Source organism: Manis pentadactyla, chromosome 10 (assembly GCF_030020395.1).
Source record: "Manis pentadactyla isolate mManPen7 chromosome 10, mManPen7.hap1, whole genome shotgun sequence".
NCBI lineage: Eukaryota > Metazoa > Chordata > Mammalia > Pholidota > Manidae > Manis > Manis pentadactyla.
This window is the reverse complement of record NC_080028.1, coordinates 17,986,598-18,000,977: the sequence shown is the minus strand read 5'-3', so window position 1 is coordinate 18,000,977 and position 14,380 is coordinate 17,986,598. Positions and strand designations below refer to the sequence as shown.

The 14,380-nt window shown below is 48.1% G+C and overlaps 1 protein-coding gene across 1 annotated transcript in view; it reads right to left on the bottom strand.

Annotated features, from left to right (window-relative positions):
* The window catches only part of PAH (phenylalanine hydroxylase), a 62,623-nt gene that overhangs the window by 35,261 nt on the left and 12,982 nt on the right, over positions 1–14,380 (bottom strand). The window contains exon 4 of the mRNA XM_036891053.2: positions 3,439–3,527. Within this exon, the coding sequence (XP_036746948.1) occupies positions 3,439–3,527 (89 nt within the window). The remainder of the gene's footprint in view (positions 1–3,438; positions 3,528–14,380) is intronic.

Genomic DNA, 14,380 nt, shown 5'->3' with positions numbered 1-14,380 from the left:
GGGAGCAGGTGCAGGGAAACTGGAATAGGGAGCTCTGGGGTTAGGGGCTGTGCAGCAGAGGTTGCTGATGCTCCCCAAGATCTGCTCTGAAAGATCCTTCTTTCAGAGACCATTGCTAAACTACTTTTCCCCGGCTTCTTTGCAGTTAGTCATAGCCATCTGACTGAGCTGTAGTCAATGGAATTTGAGTGAAGGGATGTAAGTCACCTCCAGAACTGGTCCCTAAAGACCTCCCAAGAGCAATCCCTTCTCTCATTTTCTATGCACTGGCAGAATGGAAAGGGCTCCAAGGACTTGGAGGAACATACAGCCCTTAGGTAGAAGGAGACCTGCTCTCTGCATGACTGTGTGGAGAAATTTCCCTACTGACCTGCACTGGAAGTAAATCTCACTGGGTCAATCCACTGCAATTTGGGGATTGTCAGATAAGCAGCTAGCATACCCTAATTGCTAGAGAGTTCAGCTCAGATCTCCTTCTTTCCAGAAGTCCTCCCTAACTATTCCAATCCCCAGTGACTTTAGAACTGATGGCACACGCTACTTGACTCATTAAGCCTGGTGTTTAACCCTATACTTTCGTGTTGGAATTTAACCAAATATTACCTCAACTGTGTTCCATGGAGCCCTGCCATTCAAGATAAAGTTGCTAGATGTTTCATTGAAAAGCTAATTCATGGATAAGTTTGAGAAACATTATGTGTCAGTTTTATGGGACTTCCCAAAGCCTCTAATGAGATAATGGGGCTTACATATTCTTAAAATAGGGTTCTAGAGACTTTGATCATGAGACTTTTTTCATAGCCTACAGTTTTGGAATCATGGATATGACTTTTCACTTGTGTATATGTATATCTTATGTCTCCTATGGGGCTACAAGTCATGTGGTAGTGAATTTAGTTTGCTCGATAATTTGTGCTCAAATTTTAAAACACAATGCACCCAGTTCTACAGTATCAGCTTGGCCTGGGGAAGAGGTAGGTGGAGAGAATTAGGAGGCCTCAAGATATATGAGTTGAGCCTTTAAAGATGAAGAAGGTTTGCTAATGGGGAAAGAACAGGTAAGAGGATAAGAAAAAGCACCCCAGGTAAAGGCAACAACAGGGACAGAAGCAGAGGCTGGGAGATGCGCAGAGAAAGGAGAGGCAGTTTTAGAAATGGAAACTGCACAGACCCACTCGGTTGCTACCTTGAGCTCACAGCTTGTCCCAGTCCCCTCCGGCATCCCTTTGGGAAACAGACTGATCACTGGAGGCCTCTGGAGGGCAGGGATTGTGTTTTGTTAATCACTTCAACCCCTTTTCCTTGACATGGCCTGGGACACGCTTCACATATTCGTGGGGCCACACCTTTTCTGTCTGAGATTTCCCATCTGCAAATGAGGACGTACAACCCCTTCAGGATGGTCATAACCCTTCAGTTGAAAAAAATGCAGGAAAAATGTTTAGCATAATGCCTGGCATATGGTCCATGCTCGAGACATGTTAGCTCTGAACATCATTCACTGAGTGTGTGAGGAGGAAGCAAGAGAGAAGGGAAGGAGGGAAGGAGGCCTGGCCGCAGAGCAAGGAGGGCAGGGCGGAGAGAGCAGGGTTTGGCTATCTCCTTTCATTTTCCCACGGCCATAGGCTGAAAAGCAGGCACCTTCACCCTCGTTCTGGGAATAATCCTTCCCTCCTTGACCTCATTTCCCAGAGTGGCTGTTTGGGAGGCCCCGCAGTGAGGTGGATACGGGGTCAGACCTCAGTGCATCCTGCCAAGGGTCAGGGGAGAGGAGATCACACTGGACGCCAGGGACGGAAAGGAACAGTGGGTCCTCTCCTCCCACTAACGGCCCCCTCACGCCGAGGCCAGGGCCCAGGGTCCGCGCCTGGGGCTGTGGGGAAGCATTCTGGAGGGTCCTCTCTGTCCTTGGAGCATCAGGTCTTAGCCTCCCATCAGCAGACACAGGAGGGAACAGAGAGAGCCTGGCCTCCTTGTCAGGGGCACCAAGTACCTGACAAATTGTATTTTCATGACAAAGCTCATGACACTGAGAGGCCAGGGAGCCAAAGATGTGGGCTGGTCTGCAAGGAGAAATGAATCCCAGAGAGTTTTAAGGCCAGTCCCATCTGCCTCTGAGGAGACATGGGGATAAAGTATGGGAAACTGCCATGTCTGTGGACTGGCCTCGTCTCCTGCTCCAAAGGAGCAGGGACCGTGGCCCATGGAAGGGACATGGGTCAGGGAGGGGCACTGGAGGTTGGTAAGAAGAGAGGACACCCTGATGGGCCGTCCCATGGCCTGGGTCAGCTTTTCCAGAGAAATTTTCAAGCCCACTATAAGGGGTTTACTCTTTGAATTAGAACAAGCAAGTCATGTTTTAAAAGGCCAGCCTGCCCCAGAAATAGCTCCCCCTTTGTCTCTGTGTAAGGGCCTGAATTTCTGCCATGGGTTAGACCTTTGTCTTTAAGCACAGTGAGCACTGGGCTAAGAGTTTAAAGACCCGAAGTTTAGCACAGGACCTTAGAAAAATCACCTGTGCTCACTGGATCTCAGTGAATCTGTCTGTGTAATGGGAACATCTGCTCTGCTTACTGAAAAGAGCTTTTGTGAAGAGCAAGTTCACAGCTTACCCAACTAGAGACCCACGCAGATGTGAGGAGAATACAGACTCCTGATGAATGCAGACACTCCCGCTGAGACTAAATTTCATTGCGAATGAAAACAGCTTCCAAGCCACTTAAAGACAAAGGAGCCATTTGTCTGGGCAGACAATAAAGGACTGCCAACAGGATGGTGGCACTTCTCGCCTGTGGAGGCTATCAGAACTGGCCCTGTGCCCAGGCTGGACCCTCTCCCTAGAGAAAAGGGAATAAAACACCCCCCTCACCCTTGGTGCTCCACTCAGGAACCATTAAAGGACCTGCTCCCCTACCCACAGGACCAGGACACAGTCTGAGTTCTCTGTCTGGTATGTCAGACCTTTTAAAAGCTGACCCTCACACCTAACACACCAGCCAGCCATTTCAAAACATTCCTGATACTTTCAAGACTCTGAGCCTTTGCATATACTGTTCCCTCAGCCCATAATGTCTCCCATCTCCTTATTTGAGTTAGCATTTTCTACTCAGTACCACACTCCCCACTGTCCCATCCCACTGCACCTGGCAGAGTTGTTACATACCTTACTGCTTCCCAAGCACTTACCTTAAACCTCTATAATGTATGAAGTCAGAAATAAAGAAGATTTACCTATATGGGTATTTGTATACACACACTTATATACATGCAGTACATGTAACAAGAGCTTCCAGGTGGTGATCCATATTTACTCCAGCAAATGATCATGGTGATGGTGATGCTATAGAACAGGCATCCTATAAATGTTTGTTGTGCAAGTAAACAAATGGACACAGCTTCCAGGTGGGGGCAGGGATGGGGGTTGTGGGGGGAACTCACGGGGTGGTCAGCATCCAGTTCTGCTCCATAGCTGAGAATCTGATTGGCAAATCTGTCGAGCTCTTGAATGGTTCTCGGGAACCAGGGTACTGCAACACAGAAAGGGCCGTCCTGAGTGGCAGATTGGCAGGGTAAGGCCGACGTCCACACCAACGTCAGAAAGGCAGAAGCAGCCCCAATTAGTCAAGTCAGTGGTGGTGGCCAGTGGGGTCCCAGACAACTCCCAAATTAATATCATGCAAAAGTTAAATCCCATTTTTCTTGGAAATTTTATTTATTTTTTAAAATTCAGCTTTACTGATGTATAATTAACAAATACACTTGTAAAATATTGGAAGTGTAAGGAGGAGGAAGAAAGGAAGGAAGGGAAAGAGGGAGAAAGGGACTCTGGTTATGTTAACATGTGAGGCACGAACGGCAGTGACTGCCACCCCTGGAGGGTCAGCTCACCGAGGCGCTGTTCCTGAAGTATCTCAGGTGAGAACTAAGGCTCTGAAAGCCTGCGTAACTAGTTTAAGATCACACAGGAGGTAAGAAAGTGGTAGATCCAGAAAAAAAAACGGAGAGCAGAAGTAGACATGAATGGGGGCCAGGAAGTGAGGCCAATGCTTCCCCTGAAATGAAGTTTAGGGGGGAAGATGCAGACCTGACAGTCTGGCTTGGAACCGAGGCTCCGTCTACCGATTTACCTCTCTGTGCCTCAGTCCCAGCTGTGAAAACGGGAATAGCCACAATAAGAAGAGCAAATGTTTTTTGAGGCCTTACCATGTGCTGAGCTCTGTGCTTAGCGTTTTTGGTGGATTATCTCTTTAATCTGAGGATTGCTACCAGCAATAAATGAGAATGTAGGCAAAGGACACAACCCGGTGTCGCCCGTAACAGGTAGCTTTCCATCTCTAGCCTGTGATTTCTGATCCTAGCGCCGCCCAGGTGAGGCAGGAAAGAACACGCGTGCCATCTAGTGGCCAGGCTGGGGAACCGTCATCCAAGGTCCACCCGCTGCATAGGAGCGTCAGGCAAGAATCAATGGCATCAATGCAACTCCAGTTAGAGCCCTGTTTCCATAGATTTGAGCAGCTAAGCTCTCTACTGCCTACGTTAGTAATAAAAACTAACACTGCGGGCTGTTCTAAATATTTTAAGTATGAGGTGAGTGCTCCTGGTCTCTCCATATTACAAATGAGGACATTGAGTTTCAGAGAGGTTAAGAGGCAAATCCAAATACACATACTGCTAGGAAACAGCGGAGTCAGGATGCACGCCCAGGCCTGGCCGACTTGGTGGTCTCAGGTCCTGGAGCCCACCTGCCTGTCTTTGCAGTTTCCCACCTGGAGGTTTTCATGCTCCTAGAGGTTTCCCGCCCACTTCTCAAGATGGACCCCCTCTGACAACGACAGGAACAGCCACCATAGCAGTAGCCCCAGCTAACACGTGTATGCCCTTGCTTTGTGCCAGGCACTGTCCTAAACACTTCACACACACTCCTTCACCCAGTCCTCATGACAGCCCCAGGGGGTAGATGTGATGATTGTCCCCATTTCACGGATGAGGAAACTGAGTGACAGGGAGAGTAGGAGGCTTCATAGCCCTCCTTGTCCCAGCTGCTCGACTCTGGAGTCTGGGCTGACAGCACCATGCTCTGCTCACTTAGCTGGAAGCTGGCTTCCCACTTGGTCTCCTGCATTTTTCCATGAGCTTTCCATTCTCCTTGAGTCCAGCGCTTTGCCCTGCACAATGGACCTCTGTTGTCAGCACTGGAAATGGGCACTATTTCCTCCCCTGTTTTGGAAGGATTTGAGAAAGGGTCAGGTAGTCAGCTGAGGCCAGGATCTCACCTGAAACCATTCCTGTTTCCCCAGAACGTTGCCAGTTCCTCATTTCCAAGGCACCCCTTCCCCACTCATTCACTGTCCCTTTTGTGCCTGGGACTCGTCCAGAATTGCCACGGTAACAGCTGTCCCCAGATCTAGGGCAAACCAGCCCTTTCTGGTTGCACCACCTCTGACTTCAGGGACCCCTAGACTTGACAAAGCAGATTCCACAAATACGCATTGAGCACCTGCTACTATGAGGCACTGGACGTTGAGGGATATGTACAATGGACTCTTCATCCCCATGGCATTTATGTTCTAGTGGGGGTGACAAAAAATAAGCAATAAACAAATGTAAGTGTGTAACAATGCCAGAAGCTCCTGAAGAAGGTGAGGAGGTGTAGAGGGATGGGGGCACTATCGTATATCCCAGGGTCCAGACCCCAGGGTAAGGGGCTTGGTGATTGGACGCTGCCCTGCCAGTTCAAGGAGATGTGGGATAGCCAGGGTCCATCCTTAGTCCCGAGCTGGGTCTCTGTTTGTCTCAGGGAGAGTCAGTCTAGCAACAGTGAAGGGTCTGGCTACACTGCCAGCCAGCCTAGGCTGGAATGCTCTCTCTGCACTTACCATCTGTGGCACCCAGAACAAATTATTAAATTAAACCTTTTTGTGCCTCAGTCTTCCTGTCTGTGAGTGTAATAATAAGACTACTATTACTACCACTAAAAGCACTACCCTCTAGGAGCCATATGAGGTCACATGAGTTAACATATGTGATATGCTAAGGACAGTACCTGCACACATAGTAAATACTGTTATTGTTCAGCTGCTAGCTGCAGGGAATTTCGTTTTGTTTTTTTTTACACTCTGTCCTTAGTTCAGCATAGTACAGAGAGCAGAGGAGAAAGCCTTCCAGCAAGGCTAGAAAGTCTGCCACTTATTTTGGGTTCTTTAGCAAGTATTTTATCTCTCAGAGCCTTAATTTCTTCAGCCACAAAAATGGATTAAAACTACCTTTCTATATCATGTCATCAATGCAGGAAATAAATATCATAGCAAATGTGACACATCTTAGTGCAGTGACTGGCCCACAGTAAATGTTAACCATTAAGATGACAAAGATGTTGACGATAGTGATTAAAAACAAGAAGAGAAGAAGGGGGAGCAGGAGGAGGAGGAGGAAGAGAAAGAAGAGAGACTGGAGTCAGAAGCTTCTCAGTCCAGCTCCGATATAACAGGTTTCTTATCTTGGGCCTCAGTTTCCCCGTCTGTCGAATGTGGGGTGGTGGATTCACTTGCTGCTGCAGCTCCTTTTGGCTTTGATAGTCCAAGAAGCGTGGAATGCCTGGGCAGGGCTGAGGCCGGCCGAAGGACATACCAAAGTACACTTGTTTGATCGGTCTGTCAGCCCCGCTTGTTTCTGGAAGTATAATCACTGTATTTGTTCAGCGCCCGAAATGCACAGACCCTATCATTTCCTTTTCTTCTCTCACCATAGAAACGAGGGTGTACCCCACAGATTGAAAGAAACCTTTTTGCCCCGCCTTGATTCAGAGCTGCCCATGGCGGCCATTTCCCAACTGAACGCCAGGGGGCAGCAGAACCAGCGTATTTTCAGCTCTGGGTGGCTTTTTCTTTCCTCCAAAGAGAAGACACTAGTTGAACCACATGGCTTTGCTCAGACCTTGGAGCGCTTGAGAAGGTTACAAAGACTCAAAGGATTCAAGTCCTGACAAAGAGGAGACAAGGACCAAAGTAGGCCACCAAGCCCCAAGCCCTTGCCACAGGGACTGTGAGGGGACCCCCAGGCAGCACTACAAGGCCACGGAGCCGTCCCCAAACCCAGGGGCCTCCAGTGGTCCTGGTCCCTGTCTTCATCCAGAAAAGTCTAGGAATACAGCCAGGCTGGAGAGGTGGCTAGTCACATAGGCTCTGGGGCCAGGCTGCCCGGATAGCAATGTTGCCACATGACTTCATGACTTAGGGACGTCAGGCAAATTGCTTAACCTCTTTGTTCTCCAGTTTCCTATCTGTAAAATGGCTATAATAACAATATGTATTTCACTATTATTCAGCCATGAAAAGAAAAGAAATCCTCCCATTTGCAGCAACATGGATGGATCTAGAGGGTATTATGCTCAGTGAAACAAGCCAGGCGGAGAAAGACAAATACCATATGATTTCACTTATTTGTGGAATATAAAAACAAAGCAACACAGAAGGGACAAAATAGCAATAGACTCATTGACTAGTAGTTACCAAGAGGGAGGGCTTGGGGCAGATGTGAAGCGGATAAAAGGGCACAATAATTCACAATCACCATAAAAGTTGGTCATGGGGACAGTAGTACAGCATGGAGAATATAGTCAATGATTCTGTAACATCTTCCTACGTTGATAGATAGTAGATGCACTAGAGGGGGTGAGGATTTAATAATATGGATACTGTTGAACCACTGTGTTGTACATTTGAAACCAGCATAAGATTGTATATTGATGCTTCAATTAAAAAAAATCAAGTACAACTTAAAATAATAATAATAATAATAATATGTACTTCAGAGTATGTGAGAATTAAAAAATCAAATGTATGAATAGTCCTTGGCACATAACAGGTGCTTGGTAAATATTTGGTACCATTATCATTGCTGAAGGCTAAGTGATAAGGGGTGACAGGCCTGGTACATGCTGTCTCCAGGCAGCAGCCCAGCTCTGCCTTTGAATCTACCCCCTCATCTCCTCCCCAGACCTCACTTGAAGTTAAGGCATGGTCTCCCAGAGGCCTCTGGGTATGGCCTATGTGCCACCAAGGTAGAAGGGGGACCCAGGCCAGGCTTAACAATTAAAAAAAGGAGTTCACCAGCTGTCAACTTGGAGAGCAGGGACAAGGCTTAAGGAATTGAGACCCAAGAAAGGCAAGTTTTGGGGCATAGGGGGTCAAGGTTCTGGCGTGGCTCACTTCCTGGGAAGAGGCAAACCTGAGCAAGGCTGTGAAGCAAGCAGTGTGTGTGCACCAGGGGCTAAGGCAGAGAGACTGCAGAGGACCAAGCCTTCACACTTGTATCTACACTTTATACTGCCAGAAGGGTGTACACATCCTGAACTTGAAGCCAGGGGGTCTAAGTTCACGTTTTATCTCTCCCACCCACAAACCATGTGGCTCTGAGCAAGTTGCTGACGCTCAAGTCTCTGGCTTCTCATCTGTGAAATGGGTGAGCCAGACGACCCCTTGCCTGCCTCCTTGGTTAGGTGAGAAACAATTGACCCACAGCAGGTCCATCAATGTCATCACTATACTTGAGCTTCACACACAAAAAGAGACACTTGTACTTACTGGTTAAGTACAACAGGTCACACAGGCCACTGGCGAGAGGGTCAGAGTTCATACCTGTGTCCCCATCCCCTACACCTCGGCTCTTCCAATTTTCCCAGCCAAAAGCTGCTTTCTTTTCCTTTAAAGTTACATATTTTTTGACAGCTTATGATGCACTAGACACTGTGCTAAGCATTTGACTCCACTGTCTGTTTCAATTCACAAAGCCCTCCTGGGGATAGACATTCTTCTCTTTGCTCTACTGATGAGAAACTGAGGCTCCGAGATAAAGGGATTCGCTCTTCATCACTAAGCTTGCTGAGAGCTGTTAAAAGTCTGCAGCTCATGTCCTTCACCAGGATGCTGGGCTAGTTTCAAATAAGGTCCAGGGTGGAGGCCTTTATTTTAGATTCCTGTTTTCCCATCTGGAGAGCAAAAGATGATGAACTAAAACAGGAATCTCAAGGGGCTTGAAAGAAATCCCTGGGACAGTCCCATGTCCTCTCCACCAACCGTCCCAAGCCTCCCTGGGTTTAGGGCTCTTTGCTCTTTACACCTAAATTCTCTGCTTCTCCAAGACACTTTCACATGTCCTTTCTCTCCCTCAGGGAAGGTCTCAGGCCTCTCCCTGCTACATGGCTTCGCTCACAAGGCTGGGAATCGAGACTGACCCTAGCAACCCAGGCCTCTGTTTTGAGAAGTTAAATCTGATTAGCTCATTAATGACCTTTGCAAATACGTCCACGGTGGGCTGGCCTCTGTGCACCCTGCCACGGCCTCGTGGGCTGCTGGGCTCGGCGGTTAATGAATGACTTGGGCAGGCTGGTGAACAGAGGCCCTCTGTGAAGCCAGGGGCACCCAGTGGGGGCAGATCATTAATAAATATTGATTTGGCTCTAAGGGAAGCAGCCCGCTGGAGAGTTGGCCCTGGACACCCACGTTGTGGTCTCATTAAGTTGGGGTCAACTGCTCAGCCCGGGCACCAAGGGGCGGCTGACTCAGGAGTGCTCCGGAGCAAAAAAGGCCCCCACAAGCCTGGCTGGAGCCTGCTTCCTGACCAGTGGGGTCAGAGCAGGCCTATGACATTTATAGTAGTTCAAGATACAGGCAGAGTCCTATCTAACCCCCTCCCTCCACCAGACGCTCACCAGCAGCCCCAGGGTTTAGTCACAAGACACCCAGGCTTGCCCCAGACTTGTGCCTCCAGCCTGTCTCAGGGAGAGTAATAAATCCTCGTTTCCTAGGCCCAGAATAGAAGTGTGTTTTCACCCCCTCTTCCCAGGCTCCTGGATGTCTCCTCCAAGGCAATGGCCTTCAGCCTCACAGAGAAGTATGTGCTCTGCTGATCACAGCAGCTTTTTGGAAGGAAAGAGAGGGAGGGGGAAAGGAGGGAGGGGAGGAGAAAGGAAATCTGCATGAGAAGCTGGCCTTCCATCTCCTACACCCGTGTGATTTCCAATATAACACACAGTCAAGTATCAAAATCATGGTCACAGGAATATTTGGAAATGAGAGATTGTCCCCAGCGGCCCGCATCATCCCACACATGAAGTTCTCTCCCTGGCTGCGAGGTGAGGCTGGCCCCAGTGAGCGGGTGGCTGCGACCAATTCCCTACACATGACTAGCCTGGCCAGTGGCCATGCCTGTGGAGCTGGTGGAGTCAGAGAGCCTGATATTAGGCTGGGATTATAGATCACAGAGCTCCCTCCCTACTGAGGCTTACGGCTGCCTAAGATCAAGACGTATTCAACTCAAGCAAGTTCAAGCCATTAAAGATGGTCAGGTCATGGTCAGAGTGCCCTACTGTGGGTGTGCTTTCTAGCGAAAGAGGCAGAGCAGGTCTTAGCTCTGTTTCGCAGGTGAGGAAGAAGTGGTATGAGGTCATTCAGCCGGGAGGGGGTCAGATGGGATTCAAATCTAGCTGGCAGTGTACAAAGATAGGAACCCAAATCCTGATTCTCGACTCTGAATTCATTGCTCTTTCTGAGTCACTATGATGCTCCTTCCGTCCAACACAAGCGGCAAATTGGCCTTTGGTTACAATCATTCCATATGCTCTTCTGACCCCCTTCAACTGAGGGAACACACCTGTCACAGGGAAAGGGTGTTCTCAGTCTAATGCCTTGTCACTTCCACAATCTTTTGGATTGACCCAAACAGCATGTCACGGTAGCCTTTCTTTATCCAAGATTCTGGCCTTGCCTCAATGATAACATTCACCGGGTATCCTTAGGAAAGGCTCAGGCATAAGTTTACTGACCATTTTGCATGGATGCTTCATGCCAGGCACATTATGCAAATTGTCATAAGATCCAGACACCCCCACCAGTGTGTAGAGATCTTCATTCTACAGATGAGAAGAGAGAGGCCTGCAGAGAGCAAGCAACTTGGCCAAACAGCTACAGCAAAGGAACTGAACTGGAACAATGAAGACTCCAAAATCCATGCTGCCATTCATTCTGAATTGTCTCATTTCTTAATACTGAAAGTGAGAATAATGTTATTTGTTTGCTCTATCTATCTCAATTAGCTGTTGCAAAGATTAAACAAGATAATAGGAAAGAATATGAAACCACTGCATTTGGCATACAAATGAGGATCCCTCTTAGAATGAGAGCCTGCTTATAAGTTCAGGATCTTTCTTAGTGTGAAGCCCTGCGAGCTGGCAAACGGACTGGGCTACAGAAATGGCGTTTGCTCTAGATCTTTCCTAGCCAGTGAAGAGAGCTGCTTCTGACAGGTTGCAAGGGAACACCTTATACCAGCAACTCCAAGAGGGTCTCCTTCTAGCTCCGGGGTTGGTATTACTCCCCTGCGTTGGCTTAGCCTCTGTGCTGCGGGTCTGCTTATGGCAACATCAACGCATCCAGCAACCATCCAGGCCTCCTGAAAAAGGCCATCAGTGCTGTGTGTCATTACGAGCACGCAGGTCCATAGTCTCCTGCAGACCCAGGGCCACGAGCTTCTGCGACTCGGAAGGCACACACAGGCCAGGTGAGATGCACCAGAGAAGCTCTGGAACTGAGAAGAGGACAAAGGGAGGGTGGAAACACAGAAAAGAAGAAGGAGAGGAAAGGGGAGAGGAAAGGCAGGCACGGTGGTGGGAATGGGGAAAGCTCCCAGCCATCTGGACCCCCTAAGCCCTAAGCAGCTCCTCTCTAAGGGTTCTCAACTCTCTGGGAACCAGGACCCCTTTGCAAATTGCTTTAAAAAATATGCATGCACACACATGTGTACCATTTTGACCACAATCCGGGGCGGGGGGCGGGGTGTCAGAAGCCTCCAAGGAGTCCTATCCTTCCTTTCCTGACCACCGATCTGAAATTTCAGCCATATCATGGTACTGCTCTTCAGGGCAGCAATATTGAAACAGGGAAGAGAAAACTTGAGAAAGTAGGAGGCAGGGTGGGAGGGTCTAAGCAGAAAGGAACAAATATAATCATGTTGCTTTGTCTTCACATACTAATTTCTCCCTTAAATCATTGCTTCAGAGACTGACTCAAATAGAAAAAGTGAATAAAATCACAAGTGCCCCCAGGCTAGCTAGCTATATGATAGATAGATAGATAGATAGATAGATAGATAGATAGATAGATGATAGACAGATGATAGATAGATAGATAGATAGATAGATAGATAGATAGATAGATAGATAGATATAGATAGATGATTGATAGATAGATAGATAGATAGATAGATAGATAGATAGATAGATAGATAGATAGATAGATAGATAGATAGATAGATAGATAAATAGCCCTTCTCTCCCCCACAGAAATACACTGGCAGGTCTGGACTCCCTTTTCTTCCACAGCAGGACCCTTATAATCACCACAACTTGAAGAAAATCCATGAAATGTCCATTTGCTCTTAGGAAAAAAATTCCAAACAGACAAATTTCTCAAAAGGTGATGATCAGATACCTCTGTCTAGCCAAGATGTTTTGTCCGCCTGCTTCTCCCAGCTGCAATCTGTCACCATGTAGGAATTTTCCATCCCCCCAATGTAATGTCATGCAGAAGACTCAAAGGGAAGGGTAAAAGGATTAGTAGATTGATCGATGGAAGATATTAATGCTCTTTCATGTCGGGTTGAAGAAGGATTTGAGGTCATCAGGAGAAAGGGTAGCAGGAGAATAGACCTCAAGTATTCAAAAGACTCTCTGGATTAAAATCCTATTAAACTCACATCAGCTTCTCCAGGAGGCATTTTAGAAGGTTGAGGTTTCTTTAACAGGTCCCATAATTAATCTTCCCTTAAGCTGTTTTGGGTGGGGAACTTAAGCAATTAAGAAACTGAAAACTTTCATTTGCTATCACCCACATGGCCTTTTGAACAGGTTTAAAAATGGGAGTGGAAAGTGGTTTAGCCTAATTGATTTGAGGGGTTCAGATCTCCCACTTCAACCTGCTGTCAGACTCACCCCTGAGATCTGAGCCCCTCCATAGAAAGGGCATTTTGTCAAGTGAAAGAATCAAAGGTTTGGGTTTATGATGATGCTTTTCTTCCTCTAATCATTCTCCCACTGAGTTTGTGGAAAAGAACAAGCCTGCAAAGGGATGGCTGTTTCCCCTAAAAAGATCTGTTGCTGGGCCCAGACTCCAGTTCATAAAAACTGCCCCAGGAACCCCAAGAGCCCTTCTCTCGGCAGGTGCAAGGATGAGCTGTTTCGGCCTCCCTGGTAGCTGTCCCGTTACATAGATGTCAAGGTCAGGGAACAGGTCACATGGGGGCGGCCAGTATGGGATGAAATGACACCAACCATCTGAAGAAATAAGGGTCACAAAACACGTGTTGATTTAAAAGGTTAGTCTTAGTGTTTTTGTCATTAGGTAGAATGTCAATCCAACTTCAAACGTCAGCACTGTGCCAACTTCCATCAGCCTTGTCTCCCTTCCAGAGCCTGTCTGTCTACTGTGCTCACCTGGGTGTCTCGTTGTCCCTGTCAGCCTGTGAGCTCCTTAAGAGTTGACCTTCTGTCCCTCCAGCTGCTGCCACAGTGCCTGGCCCAGCATAGCACTCGTGCCTTAAGGCAAGTCATGGCCTCTGTTTTTTATGATGAAAAATTAAGAAGTCTGTCAGGCTGCGTGACCCCTGAGGTCACTTTCCAGTTCTCAGAATCTCTGAAAACGTAGTTGTGGACAGCGTGCCTTTTCATGGCTCCTGTGCACAGGCCATTATTTGTAATAACAATGATGATAATGGTAAGAATAGCAAACATCGATTAAGTCTTTAAACATGCCCTGCACTGTTGTCTCCACTCCACTGGTGGTATTTCATCAGTCCTATGAGGCAGCGACTCCGGTGACTCTCCTTTGATACAGTGGGAGGTGGTGACAGTCAGTAATCTGCCCAAAGTCACACCAAGTGTGGTGCGCCGCGGTACCAGAGTCTGGGCTGCTAACTATCGCTCCACGGCCCCATTAAGAACCTCCTTTCTGAGCCTCCAGTTCTGGGTGCCAGCCCTTAAGCAGATCAACATACATCTTCCGTGGCTCGCCAAAGGGCTGCCTGCCTGTCATTGTTCTGATTTCCTACAGCAAGGCCCCAGCTGCTCCAGGCAGGGGCAGGCTTGCCCCAGGATCCGACAGGCCCTTTGTCCTGCAGGCCTGCAGCTCCTGTTGGGAGCAGGTGGCTGGAAAACAGAAGGCGGTCACCAGAGAAGCAGCTTGGGAGGCAGAAGGGGAAGGAAGGCAGATAGGGCTGATCTGAAGTGGAACTCCAAGTGCCAGCCCCTGGTGAGCACAGGGGCATGGCTGTCTATACTCAGCAATGGCAGAGCCCTGAGATGGCTTTCTGAGTCTTGGTTACAGCCACA